The sequence below is a fragment of the Megalops cyprinoides genome, chromosome 9 (assembly GCF_013368585.1).
Source record: "Megalops cyprinoides isolate fMegCyp1 chromosome 9, fMegCyp1.pri, whole genome shotgun sequence".
Lineage (NCBI taxonomy): Eukaryota > Metazoa > Chordata > Actinopteri > Elopiformes > Megalopidae > Megalops > Megalops cyprinoides.
Genome location: NC_050591.1, coordinates 26,307,064 through 26,331,713, shown reverse-complemented (window position 1 = coordinate 26,331,713; position 24,650 = coordinate 26,307,064). Strand labels below are relative to the sequence as shown.

General features: G+C 44.0%; 1 protein-coding gene across 4 annotated transcripts in view; it reads left to right on the top strand.

Moving 5' to 3' along the window:
• aplp2 (amyloid beta (A4) precursor-like protein 2) overlaps positions 1-21,682 on the top strand; it is a 44,563-nt gene extending 22,881 nt beyond the window's left edge. The window contains exons 2-18 of one of the 4 annotated variants that reach the window (XM_036536108.1): positions 225-398; positions 1,167-1,296; positions 6,616-6,728; positions 7,832-8,061; positions 8,290-8,480; positions 8,971-9,138; positions 10,090-10,220; positions 10,325-10,399; positions 10,485-10,643; positions 11,013-11,141; positions 12,376-12,475; positions 13,397-13,567; positions 15,006-15,041; positions 17,141-17,214; positions 19,105-19,182; positions 20,744-20,899; positions 21,386-21,682. In XM_036536108.1, coding sequence (XP_036392001.1) covers positions 225-398; positions 1,167-1,296; positions 6,616-6,728; positions 7,832-8,061; positions 8,290-8,480; positions 8,971-9,138; positions 10,090-10,220; positions 10,325-10,399; positions 10,485-10,643; positions 11,013-11,141; positions 12,376-12,475; positions 13,397-13,567; positions 15,006-15,041; positions 17,141-17,214; positions 19,105-19,182; positions 20,744-20,899; positions 21,386-21,487 — 2,217 coding nt within the window. In that variant the 3' untranslated portion in view covers positions 21,488-21,682. The remainder of the gene's footprint in view (positions 1-224; positions 399-1,166; positions 1,297-6,615; positions 6,729-7,831; positions 8,062-8,289; positions 8,481-8,970; positions 9,139-10,089; positions 10,221-10,324; positions 10,400-10,484; positions 10,644-11,012; positions 11,142-12,375; positions 12,476-13,396; positions 13,568-15,005; positions 15,042-17,140; positions 17,215-19,104; positions 19,183-20,743; positions 20,900-21,385) is intronic. The other 3 variants (XM_036536112.1, XM_036536109.1, XM_036536111.1) reach the window with 3 other exon arrangements.
• The last annotated feature ends 2,968 nt before the right edge of the window (positions 21,683-24,650 follow it).

Genomic DNA, 24,650 nt, shown 5'->3' with positions numbered 1-24,650 from the left:
AATGCCCTCAAGGCATAGCATTGTAGGGGAAAGCGCACCCTTCTTCACTTCATTGACGTTGAACTTGTAAGAGGCAATGGTGTACATAGTGGTTTATGTCTCTCTGGATATAAGTGATAAGTCTTGGGGGGAGTAAGATCACAGACTCCGGAATGGCTCCGAAAGGTCTATAGTTGTGCATTATGGCTGTATTAACCCCTCGCCTTCTCTCTCTCCTCCCCCAGGCTCTGGCAGCCAATGCGGGCACCGGATTTGCAGTGGCAGAGCCACAGGTTGCCATGTTCTGCGGGAAACTCAACATGCATGTCAACATCCAGACTGGACGCTGGGAGCCAGACCCCTCCGGTACTCAGACCTGCGTGGGAACCAAGGAGGCTGTGCTCCAGTACTGTCAGGAGGTGAGACACTGCCACACCACTGTGCCTGCAAGTGGACCATAATGAGTAGAACTTGACTGCAAGCCGTAATGCATATATATTTGCACTGACCCACAGCAAATGTAGATCAGCTGTGCCTCACATTTTCACTGCAAACTGACTTGTGCTGTCAAGCCGTTGGCCAACCCAAGATAAGACAAGCGGTGTGGTCTGACCTGAGGCAAGCCAAGCCGAAGCAGGCAAGTTTATCCTGTAAAAAGCGCAGGATAGATAGGGGGAGGTGTGGGAGGACAGCAACGGAGAGCTACTCAATGCCAGTGTTACTCTGTGATTGTGAAACCCAGTTCCCCAGTGGTAATTCAGCTGGTTTGAGCACTGATGACTGCTGTCCCCTGACTGCAAAGTAATCAGTGACTTGCAGGCTGCTGCGGAACAGTCTCTGCTGCACGCAGTCATCTCTCGTTATGCGCTCTGCCTCGGTCGCTCTCTTGGGTCTCCGGGTTCTCTTGATCACTATACAGATCAGATTACAGATGCCATTACCATCATCCACTATGAGGTGCACATTTTACAATAGCCCGAAAAAGCACTAGCTGCCTGTCATTTCATGCTATACGTGTTGTTGTTTGATTTTGAAAGGATGCTCTTGTAACTTGTTGGATTACATAATGTCTTATGGTATTGGAGTAGAGCAGAAATTGCATGTGATTTAATGGCAAAGCTGCTGTTATCTGGAGATTGCAAAGCTCCTGGGGGCTGCTTGAAACATTCTCTGTTCTTCTGAAACAGATGTACCCTGAGCTGCAGATCACAAATGTGGTGGAAGCCAATCAGCCGGTCAAGATTGAGAACTGGTGCAAGAAGGATAAGAAGCAGTGCAAAGGCCACGCCCACATTGTGGTACCTTACAAATGCCTGGGTAAGTGTACTCATTGGCTGTTGGAGGGTATGGGGGACCAATAAGAGATGGCACAAACTGTTAGCATTGAAGTCATTAAGTGTCATGGACCAGCTTAGCCATCAACAGAAGATGATACAGAATGGTAAAACAGCAGGGTGATGCAACCGAATAATCCCAGCCTTGAGCCACAGATTCAGCAGATCTGGGCTAGATTGTAGCTAATGTGCTTCAGAAATGATTGCTAGGGCTGAAAAGCCATTATTGTGAGGCAGTGTGTAGCGCAATAAAACACAATCTTATTTCCCCCATCAGACAGGGGCTATAAAACCAGCAGATGCCTACGGGGCAGTGTGTGGGAGGCTGGTTGCTTTATTGCTCCCCCTGACTTCACTCAGCATAGGCTCCTCTCTGCAGTGTCTTGGGTTCTTTTGTAATTGATGATGGCAGCAAGGCTACTCTCAGGTTATGTGGACAGTCTGGCCACTGGGTATGCCCTCCCTTCCTCGCCCCGCCTCCTGTTGTCTCATCTTTCTGACCGGCTCTCTGTGTTTTCCTGACACGCTGATGTTGTAAAAGAAAATAGCTGAAGTCTCTATCTCTTTCTCCCACACATACCCTACTATATACTTGACCATACCAAACAACAAATGGCTGAATCGCCCACCCTCCCACCCCCCGCCACCAATCCTGCATTCCCTGTCAGTTATTAAGTTGGTGAAACAGCCTGTGTTTGTCCATGTAGTTATATCCTTGTTCCAGCCCCTCTTCCAATGGCAGTGTTTTCCCTCCGCTCTGTGATGAACGGCAATACCCCCCCACCCCCACCCCCGCTCTCGCTCTCCGTCATTCCCAATCAGTGATTGAGTTGTGGCGCTTTATGGGATGGAAAAGCCATTAGCGCCGTCAGTGGACTGTGAAATGGGCTGACAGTCGGAGGCGCTGCAAGATTGCGGATTTTTGGATGAGCGGCGGGCGGAAAACACAGAGAGAACTGCTGACACCGCAGCTCTTGGGCTCGCGGAAGCACGCAGGGACAGCGGCGGAGAACCTCAAAGCGCTTCCCTCATAATGTATCCCTCTCAAATCATCTGTTATTGTCTTTGGCGTAAGGGTTCGTAATCGCGTCATCTCGGAAACCTCTTTATTCGGCCATTGTCGCCAGAGCCATCATTTCAGCGCTTTCGCCTTATCACTCTCTTTTATTCTGTCTGCTGTATTTTCCCCTCTTTCTCCTTCACTGTCACAGTCTCCTCCATCACAGCCCTGGAGGAATCAGGACATAATCCTTGTTTGAATGTCACCCATCTATCTTCAGTTTAACTGAAGGGCAATCACTTCATTAAGGCAAGCTATCATGGTTTTATTGGCTGTCTCTGCAATTCTCTGTGTGCAGGCAATGTGCAGTTCACCTTAAAAGTAATGTGTTGTCTAGCTTTGTAATCCAGCAGGATTCCCTTTTTGCTCTGGTAGCAGGACTGATCCAGTGGCCAGGTCAAATGCTAGCTTTGTGTGCCGTGCTCTGTAGTCAGCTGCAACGGACATGCACCACTCAACAGATAAATGACAAACAGATAAATGAGTCCAAAAATTTACCATGCTGATTTCGTGACACGAATGGCATGGTGAATTTGTCATCCCCCTGCAGCCCAGACCTAGCAGAAGTATTGCTGAAAGAGCTCCTTGAAATTCTAACACACTCTGTCGACTGTGCCTCGATGCCATTTTCAGCTGCGTGCAAATGCCAGTTTATTCGGTTTACTAACTAAACAGTGACTAAACAGAATGACTCTTTTCAGAAAGGAGAACTCCTAGCCTAGAAGGGACTGCTGTACTGCAAAACGGCACAGTAGCATGAGCTAAACACTAAACATATATTTCAGTGTCTTTAACAGGGCTGTCAGTCTGAGCCTTTATGTTTAACTTCACATTGCTCATTTTCAAAACATGCACTTGTGCACACAGACACAGTTATTTGTTAAATAGCTGTACTTAGGTTTTACCCCACATATTACATTATCATCTTCTTTCAGACTAATACTGGGAGTAAAGGCCACCAAAATAGGCTCAGTATAATTGGGAAAGGAAGAAAACAGACTCTCTGTGGGAAAAAGGGCAGACTTAATTAGATTACTGTAGGCAGTGTATCGTTTACTCATTTATTGCTTGGAGATCATGGGTAGAGCAATTGGAGGAGAAAATAGGCTCTACCTGGAAGCAGGTGCACAGTGTTCTTTGGCCACACTTCCCAAAAGACTGTTCAAGTCAACATGCAGAGCAGGGCAGGAGACAGTGGGAGAGAGCAATGGAGACACGGAACAAGTAGAAGTGGAGGAACATGGAGAGGGAGAGTCAGCACTAGTCATCAGAAACCTTCAGTCAAAACGCAGTCCTGCAGCTTGTTGTGCCACAGAACCGTCTATGAGTTTTTAGAAGTATAAAAATGGGCAAATATTCAGTTAATAGTATAAAACAAAACTATAGGCTTGCCTAGAGTTCTTTCAGGAACAGGGAAAAGAACAGAAATTTGCAGATAGAGGTTGTTAAAGCTGACAGAGAGAGAGAGAGGGATTCTGTGGGTAAGAAGTGTATGAAAACAACAGACTTCAGAAGAGTTTGTTACAAGTTAACAGCTCCAGAGTTCTAATGAAAAAACAAGGCACAATGGAATTGCGTATATCTCCACTGCACCACCCCACAGCTATGAAAGCCCTCAGCTCCACTCTTTGACTTTGATTCATCTGAACTTGATCACTGCTGTGTTCTGATCCTGCAGTGCTCAGGGTGAAGGAGATAAAAGATTCAATTTATTACTGGGGTTGGGGGAAGTAAGAGAGCTTAGAAGCCAAAAAAAAATGGTTGTGGGGAGGTATGGGGGGGGGCTCTTCTGAAGTGCGGCCGAAGACCAAATGGAGACAGCGCTCGCCTGATTGCAGTCAGGTTTCCTGTCACACGAACAAGGGGACAGACAGAGAGAATATTCCCCAGCCAGCACACAAACAGCAGTGAGATGACAGCTGCAGTGATTTCCCCTGTGGTTTGCTTTCTTAAGCCGCCGGGGACTCAGTGCTGTCTCTCAGCTGGATTGAAGGAAGTTGCACGAATCAACCTGATGAAAAACTTACTGCGTGTTTATTGATCATTTTTACATTTGTCTGCTCCTCTGACTAAAATAAAAAAAAAAATGTATCTCTTTTGCATCTTTTTAAATCGGTGTTCTGAATGCAGGAAGAGTATTGAAGTTGGTTCTTTTTTTAGCGATGAGGTACCCTTTGTGGTAGGGTGCTAAAATGAAAATGGGAATGATCTGTTCTTCCTCGAAAAGCGTACTTGTGACTGAATCAGACTTTTTTTCAGGAAATGTTGTTGAAATGTGTGACTTATTCTGAAATCATGACACTCTGCTCTGTGAAAGGCCCCCAAGTGACACTATAAATGCTTTTTACAGATGACAATTTTAACGTGTAGTTTTTTCAGTAAAGCTACAACGAGTCCATAAGGAAAATATCTGATTTTTGCTAATGTTAATCAACAACTGAAAGGTTTAATAAAGATATCTAGGATGTGAAGACAAATTAGAGGGGGAACTGAGCTGTTTTTCTTTTTGAAGGGAAGGCAGGAGCCGTTGTGCAGCGTGCTGTAGATCCCTCAGACCAAAGGCAAAATAGCGATGAGATCAACAATCCCACAGTCTGTCATCCTTCCATGAAACAATGACTGTGACGATTAACTTTTTTCCTCCCTCCTTAATCCTAGCACTGTAATGTCTTTTTTGATGATACTGACAGTGTCTCAGACCAAGTATGTCCTGTTTTTGTGGTATTGGCAGGGGATGGTGGTGGGGTTGGGTGGTTGTGTAAGTGATAAATATGGAGGATTAAATGTGAGTGATGAAGGGAACACGGGGGGGGGGGGGGGGATCCTTAGTTTTTTGAGGTCAGCCTTTTATTTTCATAAGGTTGCTGGCCTCCATCTCTTATGTATTTCTATTGGCAGGCAATACGGATTTATGTCACCCCACTTAACATTTAATGGGTGCCTCTTGGCCTCTAGCCACCATAGGACCCGTAATGCATAATGCCCCAGGGCTGTCTGCCGCCTCAGGTGGACACGGGGGGGAGTGTGTCCTGAGGAATGTGGAAGACCTAGGGGTGCGTCCCCGCGCGGGAGTCGTGCAGGCTTGTGCTTTATTACTGCAGAGCCGCGGCGCTGTAAGCTCCGCCGCCCGCCCGATCCCGGCGCCACGGCTTTGAGTGCTCGCCGTGGGAGCCCCGGGGGGGCAGGGGGGTGCGGGGTGATCGGAGAGCCCGGCAGCAGGCAGACAGGTCCCAGATCAGCCTGCATGCAACGAAGGGCTCGTTACTGCAAAGCAGGCCGCTGCTCGTGGTGCGGGGAGCATTGCAACAGCCCTCTGGGAAGGAAGCTCATGGGCGGGGTGTGAACCAGCTGCGTCCTCTGCTATTTTAAAGCTGCCTCCTCTGTCTACCCTCTCATTTTCCCAAACATTGCCTTTTTCCTGTTTTCTTTTTCCTTTTATACAATGGCACAAAGCAGCCTTAGGCTTGGTTGTGGTTTGCTGCTAAATGAGCAGTTTAGAGCTCTCACAAACCACTCTGTCCTATTTTCCTTACCTTAACGGTACAGTATATTATATTTATATATGTACAATGTATTTATTATAAAATATGCATCTTCATATCTGAAATGCTACATGCATGGCACATGATTCTCATTTATCCTTTTTCACCTAGAGTTATTTATTTTTGGGGTGTTTTTCATGTCTGCTTTTCAGTTTTCAGAAAAAATGAAGACTATATGAAAAATAAATACCTCTCAAGAACAGAGCAGAATTTCAAGTGTCAGTTACCCCAAAGGGAAATAATTTCAGGGCTTATGTTCATTTGTAATTGGCAGTAGGCATATGCCATCAAGGAAAAAGTAAGACAAATTAGGCTAAGCCTTTTCCCTTCTAAATCAATCATAAAAATGCTTCTGTCATGGCATGGATGTTGTTTGTTAAAAACCCGCTTTAGGTTTTTTCTGTTAAATTATGTGCCAAGTAAACAAATTATGTTGATGCGGGTAAAGACATCAGCATTGTCTTTTAAACTCTTCGCAGACATTCAAGATCAGGATATCATTTTCGTGATCTGAATGAAATGTACTGTAAGAAATAAGATATTATTACTTTAATTTAATACAGTCTGTTGCAAAATTAAACTATTGCTCATATGAGTATCTTATGACTTTGGACTGACCTCAGTGTGGAGGAGTACTTCATCGGGTGAGGAGAGTGGGTCTCAGCCTAGTGAAACTTTTGTCTTGTGACTTTGCTTGCAGTGGGTGAGTTCGTGAGCGATGTTCTGCTGGTGCCAGAGAAGTGCAAGTTCTTCCACAAGGAGCGCATGGACATGTGTGTCAGCCAGCAGCAGTGGCACGGCGTGGCTAAGGAGGTAAATGCACAACAGTGAAGGAATTCTGGGAAAAAAAACACTACCTTTTTTTTTTTTTTTTTTTATAATGGCAGCACCTTAAGAATGCACCTGTTTACATTAGGAATCTGGTTGTCTTCCACTGCTTCAGCAGCTCTCTTTTTACAAAGCCAATTTCGCACCTGGTTTGTAACAATTCATTGTCCTAGAGGGTTCAAGTTGTAAAGACAGTTTCATGTAATTGCTAGCTAGCTGGCCTTCAAATCCCATCAACTTTTGCCCTTAAACCTATTGAACAGATATTTTAAATGTCCTCATATAACAAGCAGTGGTGTACATGTTAGGGGATGTTTAGGTTTTACACAGCGTGTCTTAACAAGTTTCACCAGTAAATGTTATGTTGACAATTTTTTTAAAAAGTAGGCCATTTTACAATACATGGCAGGTGTTTTTGGAAATCTCAGCCCCCTGATTAGAAAAGGTATAGATCACCAAAAGGATTCCATTGTCTTGCCATGTGACAGGTTCCCATGAGATTCGGTGTGGCCTGTTTGAAGATCACTTTGTGGTGCCTGTAGACTGTTCACTGTGTTCTGCCTCATTTCTGGCTCCCACTGTCCCAGTGGTGATTTGGGCACAAGGAGACCTGTGATCCTTCAGATTTGCTCCTAATCAGATTAGTGGAGCAGTGGTAACACTGCTAATCCCCGCTCTTCCCCCCCACCCCCGTGACAGCAGGACTGCCTTCATGTCTCCACTGTGACCTAAACGCACCTTGCTGACACACCTTCTGTAGTCTTCAGTCAGATTCCTAATAACCACTGCCTGACTACCCTCCTCACACTTACTGTTGTTTTGGAAACACACTGCAATTCAGAGTCATAAACCATGTCATAGACCCATGGGCCTTCATTTTAAAAGGCTCTGAGCGATGGTAAAGCAGCGACCCGGGAATTATGCAATATGGTATGATGACATAAAGATTTAGCAATGTCAAGGCATATTAGGTATATTAGCTGTACTTAGCTAAATTGAGGTGTGTCCCCCTTGTGTACTTATCTTTTTGTCGAAGACGCTGTCCTCTCTGTCTCTCAGTCCGTCCATTCCCTGCATCTGCGTTTCAGGCCTGCTCCAAGGGCAGCACCAGCCTGCACAGCTACGGCATGCTGCTGCCCTGCGGCGTCGACAAGTTCCATGGCGTCGAGTACGTCTGCTGCCCCGCGCCCCGCCCCGAGGAGGCCGCCCCACGTCCCCAGCCCTCCCAGGAGGAGGAGGAGGACGAAGAGGAGGACGAGGAGGAGGAGGCGACAGAGCTAGATGAAGAGGAGGATGAGGACGAGCCTGTTGAGGAGAGGTGTGTGGGATATAGTGCCTTTATGCATCGAACTGTGCACATGTTTGTGTTTGTAGATGTTTGTAGAGGATTTATCCTTTCTGTTCTTGATTAGCTCTAGGATTTAAAGAGTAGAGTTATTGTCCATTTGGCGTGTTTCTGTGCCTTGGTACCCTTGTAAATCTCTTTCTCCCTCACTCTTTTCTATGTCTTTCTCTCCTGTTCTGTCCTCTCTCTTGTCTTTCTCAGTGAGACTTCAGTTGAGGAGCAGCCTACTCAGAGGACTGAGACGATTGAGGAGGAAGAGGACGATGATGAGGAAGAGTACCACTATGTCTACGAGGATGAGGAGGGAGACCGGGAGGAGGAAGATGAAAAGAAGGACAGGGCCAGCGAAGTGGACAGCATGGATGCAGACAAGACGGCACAGGAGGTCAAAGGTCAGAATGCTGTTCTTGTCATCACGCATGGTTACTCTTTCTCCCACTCTCATTGGGCTAGTTCATATCTCTGTTTCTGTAAATCAGTGATCCTCTTTAATTTTTAAGCATTAGGGCTTGGATAAATGCCAAAATCCACTGTTTAATTTAAGAAAATTTGTTTTTCTTTTTCATCGCTCATCTACTTCACGTTTTATGATTTACAGTTTACATCTACTTGATGTATGTATAATGAAAGTTCTGTGGTTTGACAGAACTTGTTTACCTGTTAATATTCCCCATTTTCATTTCTCATTTTCAGTATTCTCATTTTCATGATGACGTAACCATAATCAATAGTGAGATTCTCGGTTACAGTCATCATATACTTGCTTATGTTTGTCTCAGTGGTAGGTGGTACAGGTGGGTGTGCAGTGCATTGGTCAATCAGAGGGTTGGTCAGTATGCTGCCCCCGTGTGGCAGAATGCTCTAACGGCTGTCCCCTGGCAGCGGTGTGCTCCCTGGCGGCCGAGACGGGCCCCTGCCGTGCCTCCATGCCGCGCTGGCACTTCGACATGAGTCAGCGGAGGTGCGTGCGCTTCGTGTATGGGGGCTGCGCCGGCAACCGCAACAATTTCGACTCTGAGGAGTACTGCATGGCCGTGTGCAGGAGCCTGAGTAAGTCGCACGCAACGTAGACTGAAGCAGGCCTTCTCCCGCGGACTGTCTAATCCCGCCCGACCGCGTCTCTCTAACCCAAACTCACACCCCTCAGACCCACACACGCTCTCATGTACTGTCCCACGCATGTGGAGACTACGTACTTTCTGACCACAGCACATTTACTGAAACACAGCCTCTGTGGCACGTCGGCTTCTCTCTGTCAGCTCTCTCCCGGCTCGCTGCGGTCTCCAGCCCCTCCTCCTCTCTGCTGCGTGTCTGCTCATTCCTACTGTCTGTCTGTCCGTCCGCTAAAAGCTAGACAACAATCAAGTGAAGAGCTTTGAAGGTCCGCCTCAGCACTATACAAGGATTGTACTGCATTGCTGTGTCATCTCACTGCTTCCCAAGGAGTTCCTGAGGATCCCATGGAGCGTGGAAGAATTAAAAAAAAACAAGAAGTATTGTGATTGGTAGTTATTCTGGACGTCACTGTTTTAGCACTGCCATGTGTTTTGGGTCACCAGCCAATAAACACTGTCTCAGTGTCTACCTCTCCAGATGAAGGTCCTTCTTTTTTGGACTTGAGGATATATTCATAGCCCAGCTTATCTCCCACCATTATAGCCACAGAGTCCTCGCTGTCTGAACCTCACTGCCCGTCCCCTTGAAAACCTTCTGTTAACATTAAACAAGCCTGGCCTGTCAGAATGAAGAGTCTGGAGAATGAAAGAGACTGAACATGAAAGACTGTCGGATTCTCTCAAGTTACTGAGATCGGACAGATACTTTGGGGAAATGGCTCCGTGTGCAAATTCCTGTAGGGACGGCTAAATGTGCTTTCTGCTGCACGTTTCGGCTCTGTGTGCGCCCCACTTCCTGCTTTGATTTAAATGCTTTTTCTCTGTCCGTCTGTCTGTCTAAACTGGTGCTAATCTCGGACCGTGTCCCTGTCTCGTCTGTCCACAGTCCCCCCCACCCCTCAGCCAACAGATGACGTGGACGTGTACTTTGAGACGCCAGCAGATGACAAGGAGCACAGCCGCTTCCAGAAGGCCAAGGAGCAGCTGGAGATCAGGCACCGTAACCGCATGGAGAGGGTAAGGAGCAGCACATCACAGCCTCGCCCACCCCTTTACGCAGGAAACGGGACCACTCCCTCACACCTCCGTCTCTGTCTCTGTCTCTGTCTCACTTTCTCCAGGTGAGGAAGGAGTGGGAGGAGGCTGAGCGACAGGCCAAGAACCTGCCCAAGGCAGAGAGACAGACGCTGATCCAGGTAAGTTTTACTTGCCAAGCCCCACCCCTCTCTTAATCTCTGTCCACCTATCAGTGCATGATTCTAAGCCCCGCCCGCTGTGCAGCACTTCCAGGCCATGGTGGAGTCCCTGGAGGAGGAAGCAGCCAGTGAGAAGCAGCAGCTGGTGGAGACCCACCTGGCACGCGTCGAGGCCATGCTTAACGACCGCCGTCGCCTGGCGCTGGAGAACTACCTGGCTGCTCTGCAAGCTGACCCTCCCAGGGTGAGACATGGCCACACCCATCACTGTCACCTGCACAGACACATTAATTCACTGGTACTTTGACTGGCAGAAAAGAACACTGTTGAGTGACAGGATATCTGAGCCCTTAATAACGTTCATGGATTAATATTCGCAAGAGGGAAAACCCATTACCGTCTTACAACTACATACATATGCACATATTAGCACAGGATTTTTTTATGTAGCATTTAATAATCTGTTTGCTGTGTTCTTTTTCTCTCATTTATCTGATTAATCTCCGGTGATCCCTGTGCTAGCACATGGTTAGGCCTGTGCCAACAGCAGAGAACCTGTACTCTCCCTCACTGTCTGCCTGGTTATCTAATACTCTCTCTCTCACCCTCTCAGCCACACCGTATCCTGCAGGCCCTGAGGAGATACGTCCGCGCCGAGAACAAAGACCGCCAGCACACCATCCGTCACTACCAGCACGTCCTGGCTGTCGACCCGGAGAAGGCCGCCCAGATGAAATCCCAGGTCAGTTTGTCTGTCTGTCTTGGCGGTGTTGCAGTGTGACTGCGGGGGGTGCTGAACCTGTGAAATACGATCTAAAAAGTTCCTTTTAAAAAAAAAAAATCTCTAACCGTTTTAAGTTTGTACTGATCTGTCTCCGCATGCCGCAGAAATCTTGAAGAGCGGGTCTAATCTGGCACTCAGGGCTGTTGCTAGATGACTCCATCATGAATCTTCTTTATGAGCCCTTAGCCCTCCACCTCTTTACAGAGTGCACACAGTGATGTGAGTTTACACATTAACTAATGCAGAGAGAGGTGTGGGGAAAGCAACACATTCCATGTTGTTATTTGGAAGCTGGCTTCCGTTGTGCTTTGTCCACGCCCCTTCCCGTCGGTGAGCCTTTCCGCAAGAGTCCCGGCTCTCCTCACCGTCTTCCTGAAAGGTCCCAACCTCCATGTCGTTGGGAGTAACAAACAGCTGAAGTGCTGTGCAGATGCAACACTGTCCGTTTACATTTTACATTTAGTTGCTCAGCAGACATTCTTATCCATTGCAGCCTATACAGGCTGCAGTTCTTACAAGCTATCGGTTTATATAGCTGGAAATTTACTGAGGCAATTATAGGTGAAGTACCTTGCCTAAGGGTACAACAGCAGTGCTCCAGCAGGGAATCAAACCAGCAGTCTTCCTGTTACAAGCCCTGCTGTTTACCACTGCACCACACTTCTTCCCTGTCTGCTTCTTAACTCGCTGTTTCAGTACATTTGCTCTGTGTGTGTGTGTCCACAGCGCCGCGCCATTCCTCAGAATGATCTGTTGATTGAGGTGGTTGATACAGGGTAAAGCTGTAAAACGGTTCAGCGCTTCTGTAGAGGAATCTATCTGTTTCTCCAAAATCCTCAGGCCAGATGGGACAGGTTGGAGGAGGGGGGGGGATAGAACTCAGTCATCACTGTCTTCTGTTATTGCATTTCATTTTTATTATGAGATTGTTTTCCAAATGTATGAACAGGGAGTTGTTTGGGGGCGGGGTGGGTGGGTGGGGGGGGGGGGGGTGTTATTGCAAAGGCTCTCTGTTGCCCTCTGCTGTTTGCTGACAGGTATTGCAACAGTATGTCTCCTGAACACTAATCCATGTCTTGTCTCGACACCTCAGGACATGCCTTTTGTATTGAGCTGTGTGCCCCCTGGCATGACTCCTCAGCATAGCGCAAACAGAGAGGGTTTGACTGTCTTTCGGTCCGTCTTCCGTCAGGTGATGACCCACCTGCGTGTTATTGAGGAGAGGATGAACCAGAGCTTGTCCCTGCTTTACAAAGTGCCCTATGTGGCCGAGGAGATCCAGGACGAGATTGGTGAGTACAGCCTTGAAGAAGGACAAAAGAATTGCACAAGGATTTCAGCATGATAATGATAATACATCATTAATGGATATAGACGGATAAGTTATGAGATGTTTCATTTAGTGCCAAGAACCAGCTGTAATTATTTGAACTATGAGATAATAATGGCAGAGTTTGGCAGGCGAGGTGAGCGGGATTCAATATTTCTTGCTTGCACAAAGTCTTGACTACACTTTATAAAGAGTCACAGGGTTGTTACGGATGATCTTTTTTTTTTGATGAATGACTGAATAAGGACACCTTCTGCATACTTTTTATATAAGCAGAAGCTCCACGGGACACGGATGCACTGCGTCAGTAAACTAATTATCAAAGATGCGGGTGGAAAAGAGCAATGCTCTCTCTCCTTCTCTCCGAGATCCTCTGCGTTTTCCATTGGAGAAAGCACTATGCAATTAACCAAACCAATCAGACTATAGCTTTGGAATTCTTTTGTCTCTGGCATTGAAAGTTGAGACCTGTAGGGGGAGGGGGTGGGGGGTGGCAGGGGGTGGGGGGGTTGGGGTTGAAATATCTTGATGGTATTTTTCATCTCCTTTCACAGTTAATAAAAGGAACCGTATCATAGTGTATTGTACTGATTAAAGCTGGGGCTGATACGGTGACAGAACTGGGTCACTGCTCTCCCAGCGCTGTTTTCATTCGGGAGATCGGCAAGTTTAGAGCGGGAATATCTCTGTAAATAAAGACTAATTGGGTGTTTTGAAATCTAAGACTGGACGTTTTGACACGTTCTGCATTGATTGATATTAATTTGGGAGTGCAGTAATTGGTTCTGAAGCGTCTCGTTTGTTGCCGCCTGTCTCTCACTCCTGACTGCCTGTGTCTGCACTCTCTCCCTCACACACGCCCCCCCCTTCCCTCCCTCCTCAGACGAGCTCCTTCAGGAACAGAAGGCTGATATGGACCAGTTCCTGTCCTCCATCTCCGAGTCCCAGCCGGACGTGACCGTGTCGTCGGAGGAGAACGTGGAGCTGCCGGCCTCGGAGGGCAAGCGCTACCGCCCCATCCAGGTCACCTCCAAGGCCAGGCAGGAGCCTGAAGGTGAGCTGCTCTTAGCCAGTGCCAGATCAGAGGTTTTGGTCAAATATGGGATGGGCCGCACAAGCAGCCTGGCCTCATACACTTCATTACCCCATAGCATGGTTCTGTAATGACTTTGTAAGGGTAGTGCAGTGGTTAGGCAATTTGACTTGTAACAGGAAGCTTGCAGGACACTGATGATATAAATGGGTGATATAAATGGGTGATTCATCAATTATAGTTTAATATGGATATAAAATATAGATATTAAAATATATATAGTGCAGACTACGTATCTGGCATCTGCGAAGCAAATAAATGCGAGTGGTTTAGTGACTTGGAGGTCTGTATTGAGAAAAACAAGGCCCAAGGCCTTTATCATGACCTGTCTTCTGCTGTCCAGATGAACAAAAGGCATTAAATAAAGCATTGCATTTATTATATCATGCAAGTTTAAACAGCAAAGAATTCTCACAGGCCGTATAGGCACAGTCAAAGTAGAAACATGATACACCTGGTAGTCAGTGGCAAACTCTCTCTATCAAAAGTAAAGCACTTAAAATACATCTAAAAACAATTTCTCTTAACAGCAACTGTTAGCTGGTCGTTTCTCTCTCTGTTCACATAGACAAGATACAAAGATTCCATTCATTTTCTTGACCGGTAAAACTACAGAAATTGCAAATTAGGAAAAAGATTAGGGTCATTAATCAGACGGATTTAAGATGGATGTAATCAGAATCAGATGGATGTAGAGTAAGTAACTGAGCTCGCACAGAGCGGTTGGAGCTGATAGGCACAGAGGCACTGATGTCTGTGAGAATGGTGTGTCTGTAGGCTGTTGGGATCTGGTGTAGAAACTTCTCTCACAGTCTCTCACATCATGGAGTTCTGCTTGTTGTACCCAGCATGAGTTCCCAATGCCTGAACAATAAAACAATGGTTCTGAGCTTCAGAAAAACTTTCCAGAAAGTCCATTCTCAAATCCTAGAGTTTTGGTACAAACTCGGAGCATAACGCTTTGAAAATCTTGCCAATCTTCAATAGCCTACTTTGCTTTTTTTGTTTTCCTTCCCATAGTCATACATTTTTTTCTGCATTGTTGTTCAAACCCTTGTTAACGTGTGAAGGGAAAAAAATCAAAATAATCTTTGGAAAAATAACAAATTGCACTGTCAAACCCATTAGGGAAATAGATGCCTGACAAAAAAAATAAGAAAGAAGCAGACATGAAAAAACAAGCAAAGAAGGGCAAGGAGATGTTCGGTTCATTAAACGGAAATGATACCCTCTTCACTAGCTGATTTGGTTTAGACCTGGACTCAGAATGAGGTACTTCCCTCTTCAGCCAATACTTTAACACTTCTGTCTTCTCTCAGCTCACCTGAGTTTGTTTTCTTTCTTTTCTTTTTTCTTTTTTCCTCCTTCCGTTTTACCTTTGCTCTATCTTGATGGCTAGGCCCTCTGCCCGACTCCCCCCGCGCCATGACGAAAGGTTGGTCTCCACTCCCACTTTCTCTCTCCATCTCTTTTGGTCCCTTCATCCTTTATTTAGACCTCCTTTTATGTAGTAGAATCCTACAACTGGTCTCCTCCCGCTATCCTTTTTTTCTTCCACTTCCCTTCACTTCCAGCTCTGTTTTTTTTTTTTTTCCTTCTATGGTCCTGTTCATTGTGTTTCTTTCCTTCTATGGTCTGTGCCATTCTTCTTCCACCGTCTTCATTATTCATATATTTCCTCAACCAGGAAGTTTAACGGAGATGTCATTTCCCTTTTAACAAGACAACCTGGAGAAACAATGAGTGTATAAGATTGGATAGCCAGTCGTTGTATAGAATGACTACTTAGGCTGAGAAAACCTGGTTAAGGAGTCTGACCAGAAGACCAGGGTTATTTGCGAGGAGAGATTGCACGACCAAAGGTTCAGCTGTCCAGCCTGTCTTACCACAGGTTCAGCTTTCCTGCTGGGCACCACTGGTATATTTGTCCCAGGGCTTCACTTAGACTTTTACACTCTCCTGTCATCACTCTTTCCGAGATTTAAATCTCTTTGATTTACCAGGCTTGTCATGAGAGCAGTTTTTCCACTGACGTACAGCCAAGTTTAAATTAGTCCATTTCGCCCAGCCAGAATATCACGTTGGCACATCCCACTGTCTGATCCGGGCTTAACCTTGCGATCATGCCCTCTGCTATCGGAACAGCAAGAGGTCATTTCTGCTGTATTGATTTGTCTTTTGGTGTTATGATGCCAGATTAGCACCCTGTCCTCCTGTCTGCTCTGTAGGAGTATGTGTGTGTGTGTGTGTGTGTCAGGGTTTGTGCATATGTGTTTGTATCCACCCACTTGTGTACTTATTTTACTTATTTATTTTTTCCCCACAAGCACACCTACCACAACTATTTTTCACACTACAAGTCCCACAGTGCACCAGGAGGCTAAGGAGAGGTTCCTCCTCCTGATGTGATATGAGTCACTCATAGGCACCCATGCAAATCCCAGGGCATTGAGAGCAAAGCAATAAGTGGACCCTGACCAACCCACCCACCCCTATCCCTGGCAGAAGGAAGCCAGTTTGTTCTGCTGCTATGGGCTCCCAGTCACTGTTGATAAATGACATGGCTGGTTTCAAACCCATGCCACAGGGCTCAGCCTGCACTTGAAACGAGCACTGAGCCACTGAGCCACTCGGGAGCCCTTTGTGTACCTATATTTGTTTTAGCATCTCTGCTGAGTTTAATTTGGCTGTCTGTCTGAGCTAATATACAGCAGAGTCAAACAGCAAACCTGGAGCATGCAGTTACATAATTGAATTGGTGATCACCGAATATAGTCGATCTAATAACATCTGACTGCATGTGACGTCAGTTCCATTATAGTGAAGGGAACACATGTACAGGTCATTGGTGGTTGTTCATTGTCTGTGACAATCAATCCCCCAAATCATGTAGCATCATGTTGTGCCATCTTGTTTTTCTCATTTGTATAATATGTTGTGCAGAAAATTCAATAAAGTGTGCAGGATCAAATAAACAAGGCTGTCTCAGCATTCAAAACGGGCCATATAATATGTTTTTATATGACATGGATACCACCTCTCTCAAATCATCAGAAAAAAGCCTGGTCTCTGAGGAGTTTCAGTCAATTACTAAAAAATGTCATAAAATAAGGATATCTAGGGTTCTGGAAGAAGAAAATGTGAATTTGACCCCAAGGAAAATGTTTAGTTGTGTGTACCAGCATTTCTTTGTAATGGCCCTTATAAGGCCGATTAATTAATATTTGACAAGTCCAACCAGACTCTTTCCTTGTAAGTGCCTTTCGGAGTAATCCTTACTGAATTAGGAAGGGTTTTTGCGGATTGAATTGTGATCTTTGCCACACCAAAATACCACAGACTGCCTTCTGCATTCTAATAGTCACTGTCCATTTGTGGCATGCCCTGCATTGTCTGTGTGTGTTGGCTCTCAGGCTTTAAAAGCAATTATTTGACACTGAGAGGTTGAGTTGAAGTGGATTGTAGCATGCCCTTGTTGTTTGTCCCTGCTGCTGGTGTGGGTGGACTCTGACCAGGGGTGTGTGGGTCCCACAGGGTCCGGACTGGACGGGCTGATCGGAGCTGAGGAGAGGGTCATCAACAGCAAGGGCAAGATCAATGAAAACGTGGTAAGTGCTGCGGCCTCTCACAACTCAAGGGTCAACGGGAAAGGAGACGCTGAGGATTCCTCAGTCTCTCTTTCCTCTCCTCTCATCCTCGCTTTCTCTCCTTTCTTCTCTCCTATCCTTCTCTTTTTCTTTCTCTCCCTCCTCACTCTTTCTGTCTCCCGCTCTCCTACCTTCCTCTCTCTCCTCAGTGGTGCTTCCCTCTTATCGTTCCTCCATCTGATTCACCTCTGCAGTCTTGCAGATATTAAATTACTATAGTGATTGAAATTTTTTGCTATACTTATTACTCTCACATTCATTCTCTGTTACTGAATGGACACACAGTGCATACCTACCTGGTAATGATGGATCACAGCAACCTCTCTTATAGAGTTATAGCTGAATTGGAGCTAAGTTTATGATTCAGTCCTTTTCATTTTGGTGAATCAGATTGTGCTTATATTCAGCTTTTTATAACTGTGTTTCTCTGGTCACTACAATGTGGTGCTTGGGAATTTTCTGTTGTGTGCAAGTTTTTTTTTACCTCCCTGAATCTGCTGTTTACAGATTCTTGCATGGTTAAAGTGTATTTTTCCACAGTACCCTTGTCTGTTTCAGAGTATGAACTGTGCTCAGTTTGTTCTGATAGGTTTCTGCATGATTCCCAAGACCAAGCATAAGAATGTGTCTGTGGATGCTCAGTTCTGTGCTCTGTGTTTTGTTTCTGTCATATATGCCGCATGCCAGAGTGTTGTTCATGAACACAAGGAGTCCAAGGGCAGAGCAAACCCAGTTTATATTCAAAAGCTTTGACCATTTTCAATATCTGTATCAAAATTCTCACGGAGAGCCAAGGTGTAACTAACCACCATCTCTTGTGGGGTACCCATGTATGATGGTGTATGACTATGAGTGCATTCATTCTAGATGCCTTGTTAATTTTTTGTCTCAAAATACATTCATAAACTGTTCCATGGACTGCATATACATATCATAACATGTAGCCACAATGAAGCACTCCCAGTATCCCATGCTTTCTGTCAGTATTCTGAGCCTTTAGTCCCCAAACCCATTAACCATGTAAACAAATATAGGTTTAAGACAAAGAAGACTAAGTCACTTGAAATCATTTAGAATTGGTATTGCCCACAGTTTAACTCTCTCTATCTCTCTCTCTCACACACACACACATACACACACACACACATACACACACACACACACACACACACATACACATAGAAGCAGACTCTTCAAAATACGCATGTAGGCACATGTACCCATGAAAAGGTGCATCTTTACTTTATGGAAAAAGAGAATGTCATGGAATCATGTTATCCTCACTCACATTGCCATGCTGTTAGCAAATGCCTTCTGGCCTATGACGCTGGACTGATTGTGCCACACCACCTTAGAATGCCTAGCTAGCTTGCACAGTATAATCACCTTGCTATACATAGCAGTATATTCACAGTAGCAAGGTCATATTGGCCATGATGGATTTATGGTGGTTTTCCACATTGTTTGTTTCTGATTGGGCAATGATGTGGCACTTAATATTTTATTCCTTTTAGCAGCCAGTACATTTCACTGGTGTGTCTCAGAACATAACTAAACCGTGAACAGTTCTCTGTGTAGAGGGGAGCACACACAGGGGTACAGCAGGCTGGTGCTACCTGAACAAAGCCATGTGCTACTGTTTAGGACCTTATTACGTGTGCAGATGGTCTTTCACTGCTGCTGTCCACCGTTAAAGCCAAAGAAACCCGAACAACAGATTCTGGTTGCGACTATTTCTGCCACCACACCATTTCCTGGGCCTTAATGGGAAGGTACATATACTGACATGATGATATAAACACACACGCACATAATAGAATGTAACCTTGGCCTCCCTGTCTGTGTTGACAGGTGATTGATGAATCTCTGGATGTTAAAGAGGTGATTTACAGTGCAGAGAGAGTCAGCGTTATGCATGATGATGAGCTGGTGAGTATAGCACCCCTAGTGGGCAACATGGGGAACTGTAGACTTATAAGAGGGGGTGGGGTTTAAAGGGGAAGAGAGCAGAGCCTGACTTTTCACACCCCAACCCCTCTTTGCAAACTAGAACTTGGACTGGCCCAGATGAAGACCACTTCCTCATGTCTTTGTTTTAAATTTTCATCTGGAGTTAATGTTTTATATTGTCACTGCATGTATGCATGTCTCTAAGTGAATGTCAGTGTATACACAGTTGCACATGTCATTTACGTGTTTGTACATTGGCACAAATGTATGTATGAGTGCATTGAACATTTGTGTGTGAATGAAACACAGAATGCCATTTCTGGCTGCATACCTCCATTGTATTGCATCAGCTCCTCCCTGGTACCATATAATGGGAAATTTTGGCATGTAATTTATTTTGAATATATTAGCAGTATACTTTAACTGTCTGTTTTAATTCAGCCAATCAAAATCTGCCCTACAGTGCTTGCCGATTGTCATTTCAATGCTGGCCTTACAATGTCATATGTTGTTTGGGTTCATACCTAAGCTTCCAAATTTTTGCTTTTGCAAACCTTAGTGAAGTGATTACACAATAGCAAACTTATCTATCCATAGTTGACACCACAGCAATGTTAACAAAAATAATTACAAATGTTAAGTTTAGCCTAACACTTGAACCACCTACTGGGTAAGGTAACTGCTGTTCAGCTTTGGTGATGTTAGTAGCAACAATAAACCTGGCTGTTACAGTCTTGAATTGATTTTGATTTTAAAAGTGTCAGGCACTTTGAATTCGCCAAGCCAAAAACCTGTCAGTCTTTCCCATTATATTTTAGACTTCTATGGCAATATCCACAGTGGAGGAGGGTCACATTACTCAACTGTTTATGATTCCCTTTTTATGATCCAAAGGAATTTGAAAGCTTCATGTAAACATTGCATAGTTAATATGTATATCTATGAAACCCTAATTACATGCACTGTCAAAACAAGGCCATCTGAAAGCCTTCCAGACTGTGTGCAAATACACGGCCCAGATTATGCAAGCACACGTTCTGAAAACGGTGCATTAATTTCCACATTAGCATAGGGAATAGGATGCCAGCAGAAGGCTTTGGTTTTAATCAGGCTCTTTGCCATTTTGTGCTCAAGGATGTGCCTACACATGCCGTCTTGTACACAGGATCTGTTTGGATCCATTCTTATATAGAGAGGCCTAGTGATTGAAACATATTTACAATAACTGTACATGGAATTAGGATGACCAATAAAACTGATGTCTGGTATTATTTTCTGGTATGCCAATGCATCTCTTTAATAATGCATTATTACTCATTTTCATATGTATTGTGTCTTGCTTCTTATGAGTCTTTATTGGTCCTTTCCTAATGTATAAACCATAGACCTTGTCTCCGCTTCCTCTGTGTCTCATTTTTATTTAACAAGCGTTATGTTAACAATACGTAAGTGAGCCCGTGTTTTTGAAATACACTTGTGTGTGCAGATTGTTTTCTTGTGCCTTTGACTCATGTGTTCCTTTTTCCTCCCCTCTTATTAGGAAACCTACCGGCCTCTGGGGGAGGAGTTCAGCTTTGGAAGCAGTGCTCTGATTGGCCTCCTGGTGATTGCAGTGGCCATAGCGACAGTGATTGTGATCAGCTTGGTGTTGTTGAGGAAAAGGCAGTATGGCACCATTAGCCATGGCATTGTTGAGGTGAGTCGTGATCAGCCTCTGCCCATAAACTTCATTCTGATTAGTAATGCTCAGCTTCACTGTACTAAGAAAGTAATTAAGAAGAAATATTTGTTCCCAGAAAACAGACCTTTGCTAAAATAGATTGGACTTTAAGTAAGTTCTAGGTAGATTAATCTTCAAACATACGCGTGTTTGAAAGTCTGTGTGGTTGGTACCATTCTCCCTGCGCTTCTGTGAAAGAGAACTTGATTTATTTGCGAAAGTCTCAGGGATTATGCTATTACAATCTAATATTCTTGGAGAGTGTAATGAATCCTCCACACTCTTGCATGTTTATTAAATTCTGAACAATCAATCCTAGTGATGCTGATGCTTCTTTCTGCGGATAGTGTAAGATGTACCACTCTGTCAAAGACACAATTAATCCCAGGGTCTTTCAGACCAAGCAACACTGTGAAAGATTCCTATGTCTCCACAGTCTAACCCCCACTTTGTCTCTTACAGGTTGACCCTATGCTGACCCCAGAGGAACGTCACCTGAGTAAGATGCAGAACCATGGCTATGAGAACCCAACCTACAAATATCTGGAACAGATGCAAATTTAGTTTGGACAGGAAGGGGGCGCTGTGGAGCCGAGATAAGAAAGGAATAGGGGGAACATACTACTGACCAATAACAAAACTGCTCACGTCAAAGAAAATCATCTTCCTGCATCAGAAATGCACATTCTGGTTCATTCAAGACAGTCTTTAAGTAATGCTACTACTTCTACTACTACTGCTACTACTACAATTGTACTATAGTGCTCTTTTTTCTTTTCTTTTAAAAAGACATTGTAACTATGTTTTTAAAAATATCGGGAATATGCGATTTGACAACTTATTCAACAGTGATTGTCTTCAGATTGATATAATGCTATATTTTAAATGTTTTTGTTTTTAAAAACACAAGACAAGTAAGGGAAAACATTCGGAATCATTAAATGTAATTAAATAACCACTGAAACAATCTACAGCAAGATTGCATTCTTTCTGTTCCATCTTAGAAGTGTCCATGAAATAATGATCTACGTATATAAAAATGTTTTTTTTTCTTCAACAAATTGCTTGTATATGAAGGTTATTTGTACTGATTTAATGTATAGTGAAACAAATGAAAAAAAGAAAGTCCTAAATTCATTCATTCATTTTCCGTTCTTTGTTATTACAAATCAAAAAAGGATATAAAAAAGTAGATGTATTTGTATATTTTATTTTTTTTTCCCTGAACAAAACTGATGAGTTGTGACACTGTGATTCTGGTGTTTGGCTCTGTCGCTCTGGGCTGTAACTGCGGTATTTTGGCAGCAAAGACAGAAGCCGAGCCCTGAATGCAAGTCATAGAGATGAGTGCAGACCTCCAGTCCCAAAGAGTCTCCGATAAGGCACAGACAACCACTAATTATGCCCTAAATGCTCAGAAAGAAATGAAAAGCCTCCCGTTCGTTCCTGTGGATATCAGAGGGGCATCACCGCTGAATGGATTTGCTTACTGTTGTGATCAACAAAAAGACGTCTGTCTAAAGGAAAGACTGTAGTGCAGAGGTCTTTGGGACAGACAGTGATCCGTTGTGTGGATCTGCTGAGTGGAGCGCGGGGTGTGATGCTTCAACCTCCCAGTTCTGTGGTGCAAACGCTGTTCTGTGGTGCAAAACTGAGAGAGGGCAAACGTCACGTAAAGACACTGGCAGCATTACATGAAAGGAGACTTAACTGATCTTTTGATGACAAAGTAATAAGCTTGGATTCATTGAAACAATTGATTGGGCCTCATAAAAAAAGGCTGGAGATCTGGTGGCCTGGATAGATGAGTAGTAAGGGCTTGGCTAACTGGTTTTGGATTCAAGGAAGCCATTTTTCCTTGTAATAGAGGCAAAGAACAGGTGAGCTGAATCAGTTTTCATTTTCTCATAGTAATGTCTTTGTATGCCTGTATAGTTGATGTTGCTATCATGGCTTTCATGGAGGACAACCTGTGGTGTGCATTGGTCTTATGATATATATATATATTTTTAAGTTTTGTTCATTTGTTGTTATTTTCTATTTTTTCTCTCTTCTTGTGACAGTATCTCTGTATGTGACTGTCTCACTATGCACCGATATGGCTTCAAATATTGTAACAGCCCGCTTGATTGTGGGCAGGGTAAGAATGAATATAAATATGTATATGTAATTATGAAACAAAGAAACACATGATGATTAGAATGATGATTACAGGGGGAACACATCAATAAACTCACTACTTCTTCCATAGATTCTGTATCCTGACCTTTTCCTTTTCCATGTGTGTGGCATTCTGTGTGAGTGCTTGACCATGTGCTGGTCTTTAGTCTTATCGTTAAATGTGCAGGGCTTTTATCATTTGAGAGATTCTGTTGGTTTGCTTCATTTGCTTTCAATTTCCCTGCTTAGAATGAACCCCTAAAAGAAAACTCATAATTGCATCATTATTGTTTGCTGAGCTGTGCAAAAACAAAATACAAATTAATACTGTAAAAATGCTCATGTAACTGTGTGCCACTTGAGACCGCACTCTGATTTCCATGCTGAGCTTTTATTAGAAGCCAGCAAATCTCTTATAAAGAGTAACAGTCATTAAACAAAATATTTACACCTTCTCTGGAACCAAATATGATAATACATGCAAGCAAACCTTGCATTTCACACACAAGAACATTATACAGAGAGAACAAAAAACCATCAACAAATTTCCAGTCATAAATTTGACTTGAAATGCATGACAAACCAACAGATGGAATGTGATGTTTTTTTATTATTATTCTGGCCAAAATCCTGCTGGTACAATGAATGAAAGACCCAGAAAAGGGGTTAATACTAAAAGCCAGAACACTGACACTGGAACTCTCACATAATGTGTTGCTTGTAAATCAAATTCTTACTTAATGTTTGACTGTATCGAGCAAGAACTTGTGGTGGAAATTTTTTATGACTAAGTTTATACCCCATATGCAAATCATAAGCATTGCCACTTTCACCCCACCATAGAAAAGTGGAGCTTGACGTGGTACGATTAAGCTTTTTACTTGGTGGAGATAAATTATTGCCAATAGATGTTAGTGATTTGCGCACATATTCAATAAACCTATTGCATCAGACTCTGAACATTATTTTCTGTACTTATTGTCTGCGATTATTTTATAACATTGTTTAATTCAGAATTGTTACTGCACAAGTGTGGAGGGAGCCTTCAGTCTCTTCGGCTCAGACTGGAAGGGGTTTTTCCCACCACTAAGTGTTAAGGTCCCCAACAGACGTTCTGGCAGCAGTCTATTTTGAAAGTACCTGATAATTTTTTTAAAATCATCAAATCGTTAAAAATAAAACGTCGACCAAATGTGTAAATAACTGGATTTAAAATCGGGAGAAAAGTGATGGCAACCGTGTCATTTACGCCTGTTAATTTTGGAGTTACAAAATTACACCTGTCTGTCTGTATCATATTAAGAAATTCACATGGAGATTTAGCATACACTTACCTCAAGTGATTAGAACAGATAATATGAAAATAATATGAAGAAATACAGTACTGGAAAACCCACATAACAGAAACCGCGGAGAACGGCTTGCGCAACACTGTAGACGTAACAGAAACGAGAAGCCTCATTATGAATTACTCATCACCTTTGAAGCAAACACCTTTGAGCGTAGGATGCGCATCTTTGACGACCTTCCTATATATACCAATTTTATAAAGCACATTTTACCAACT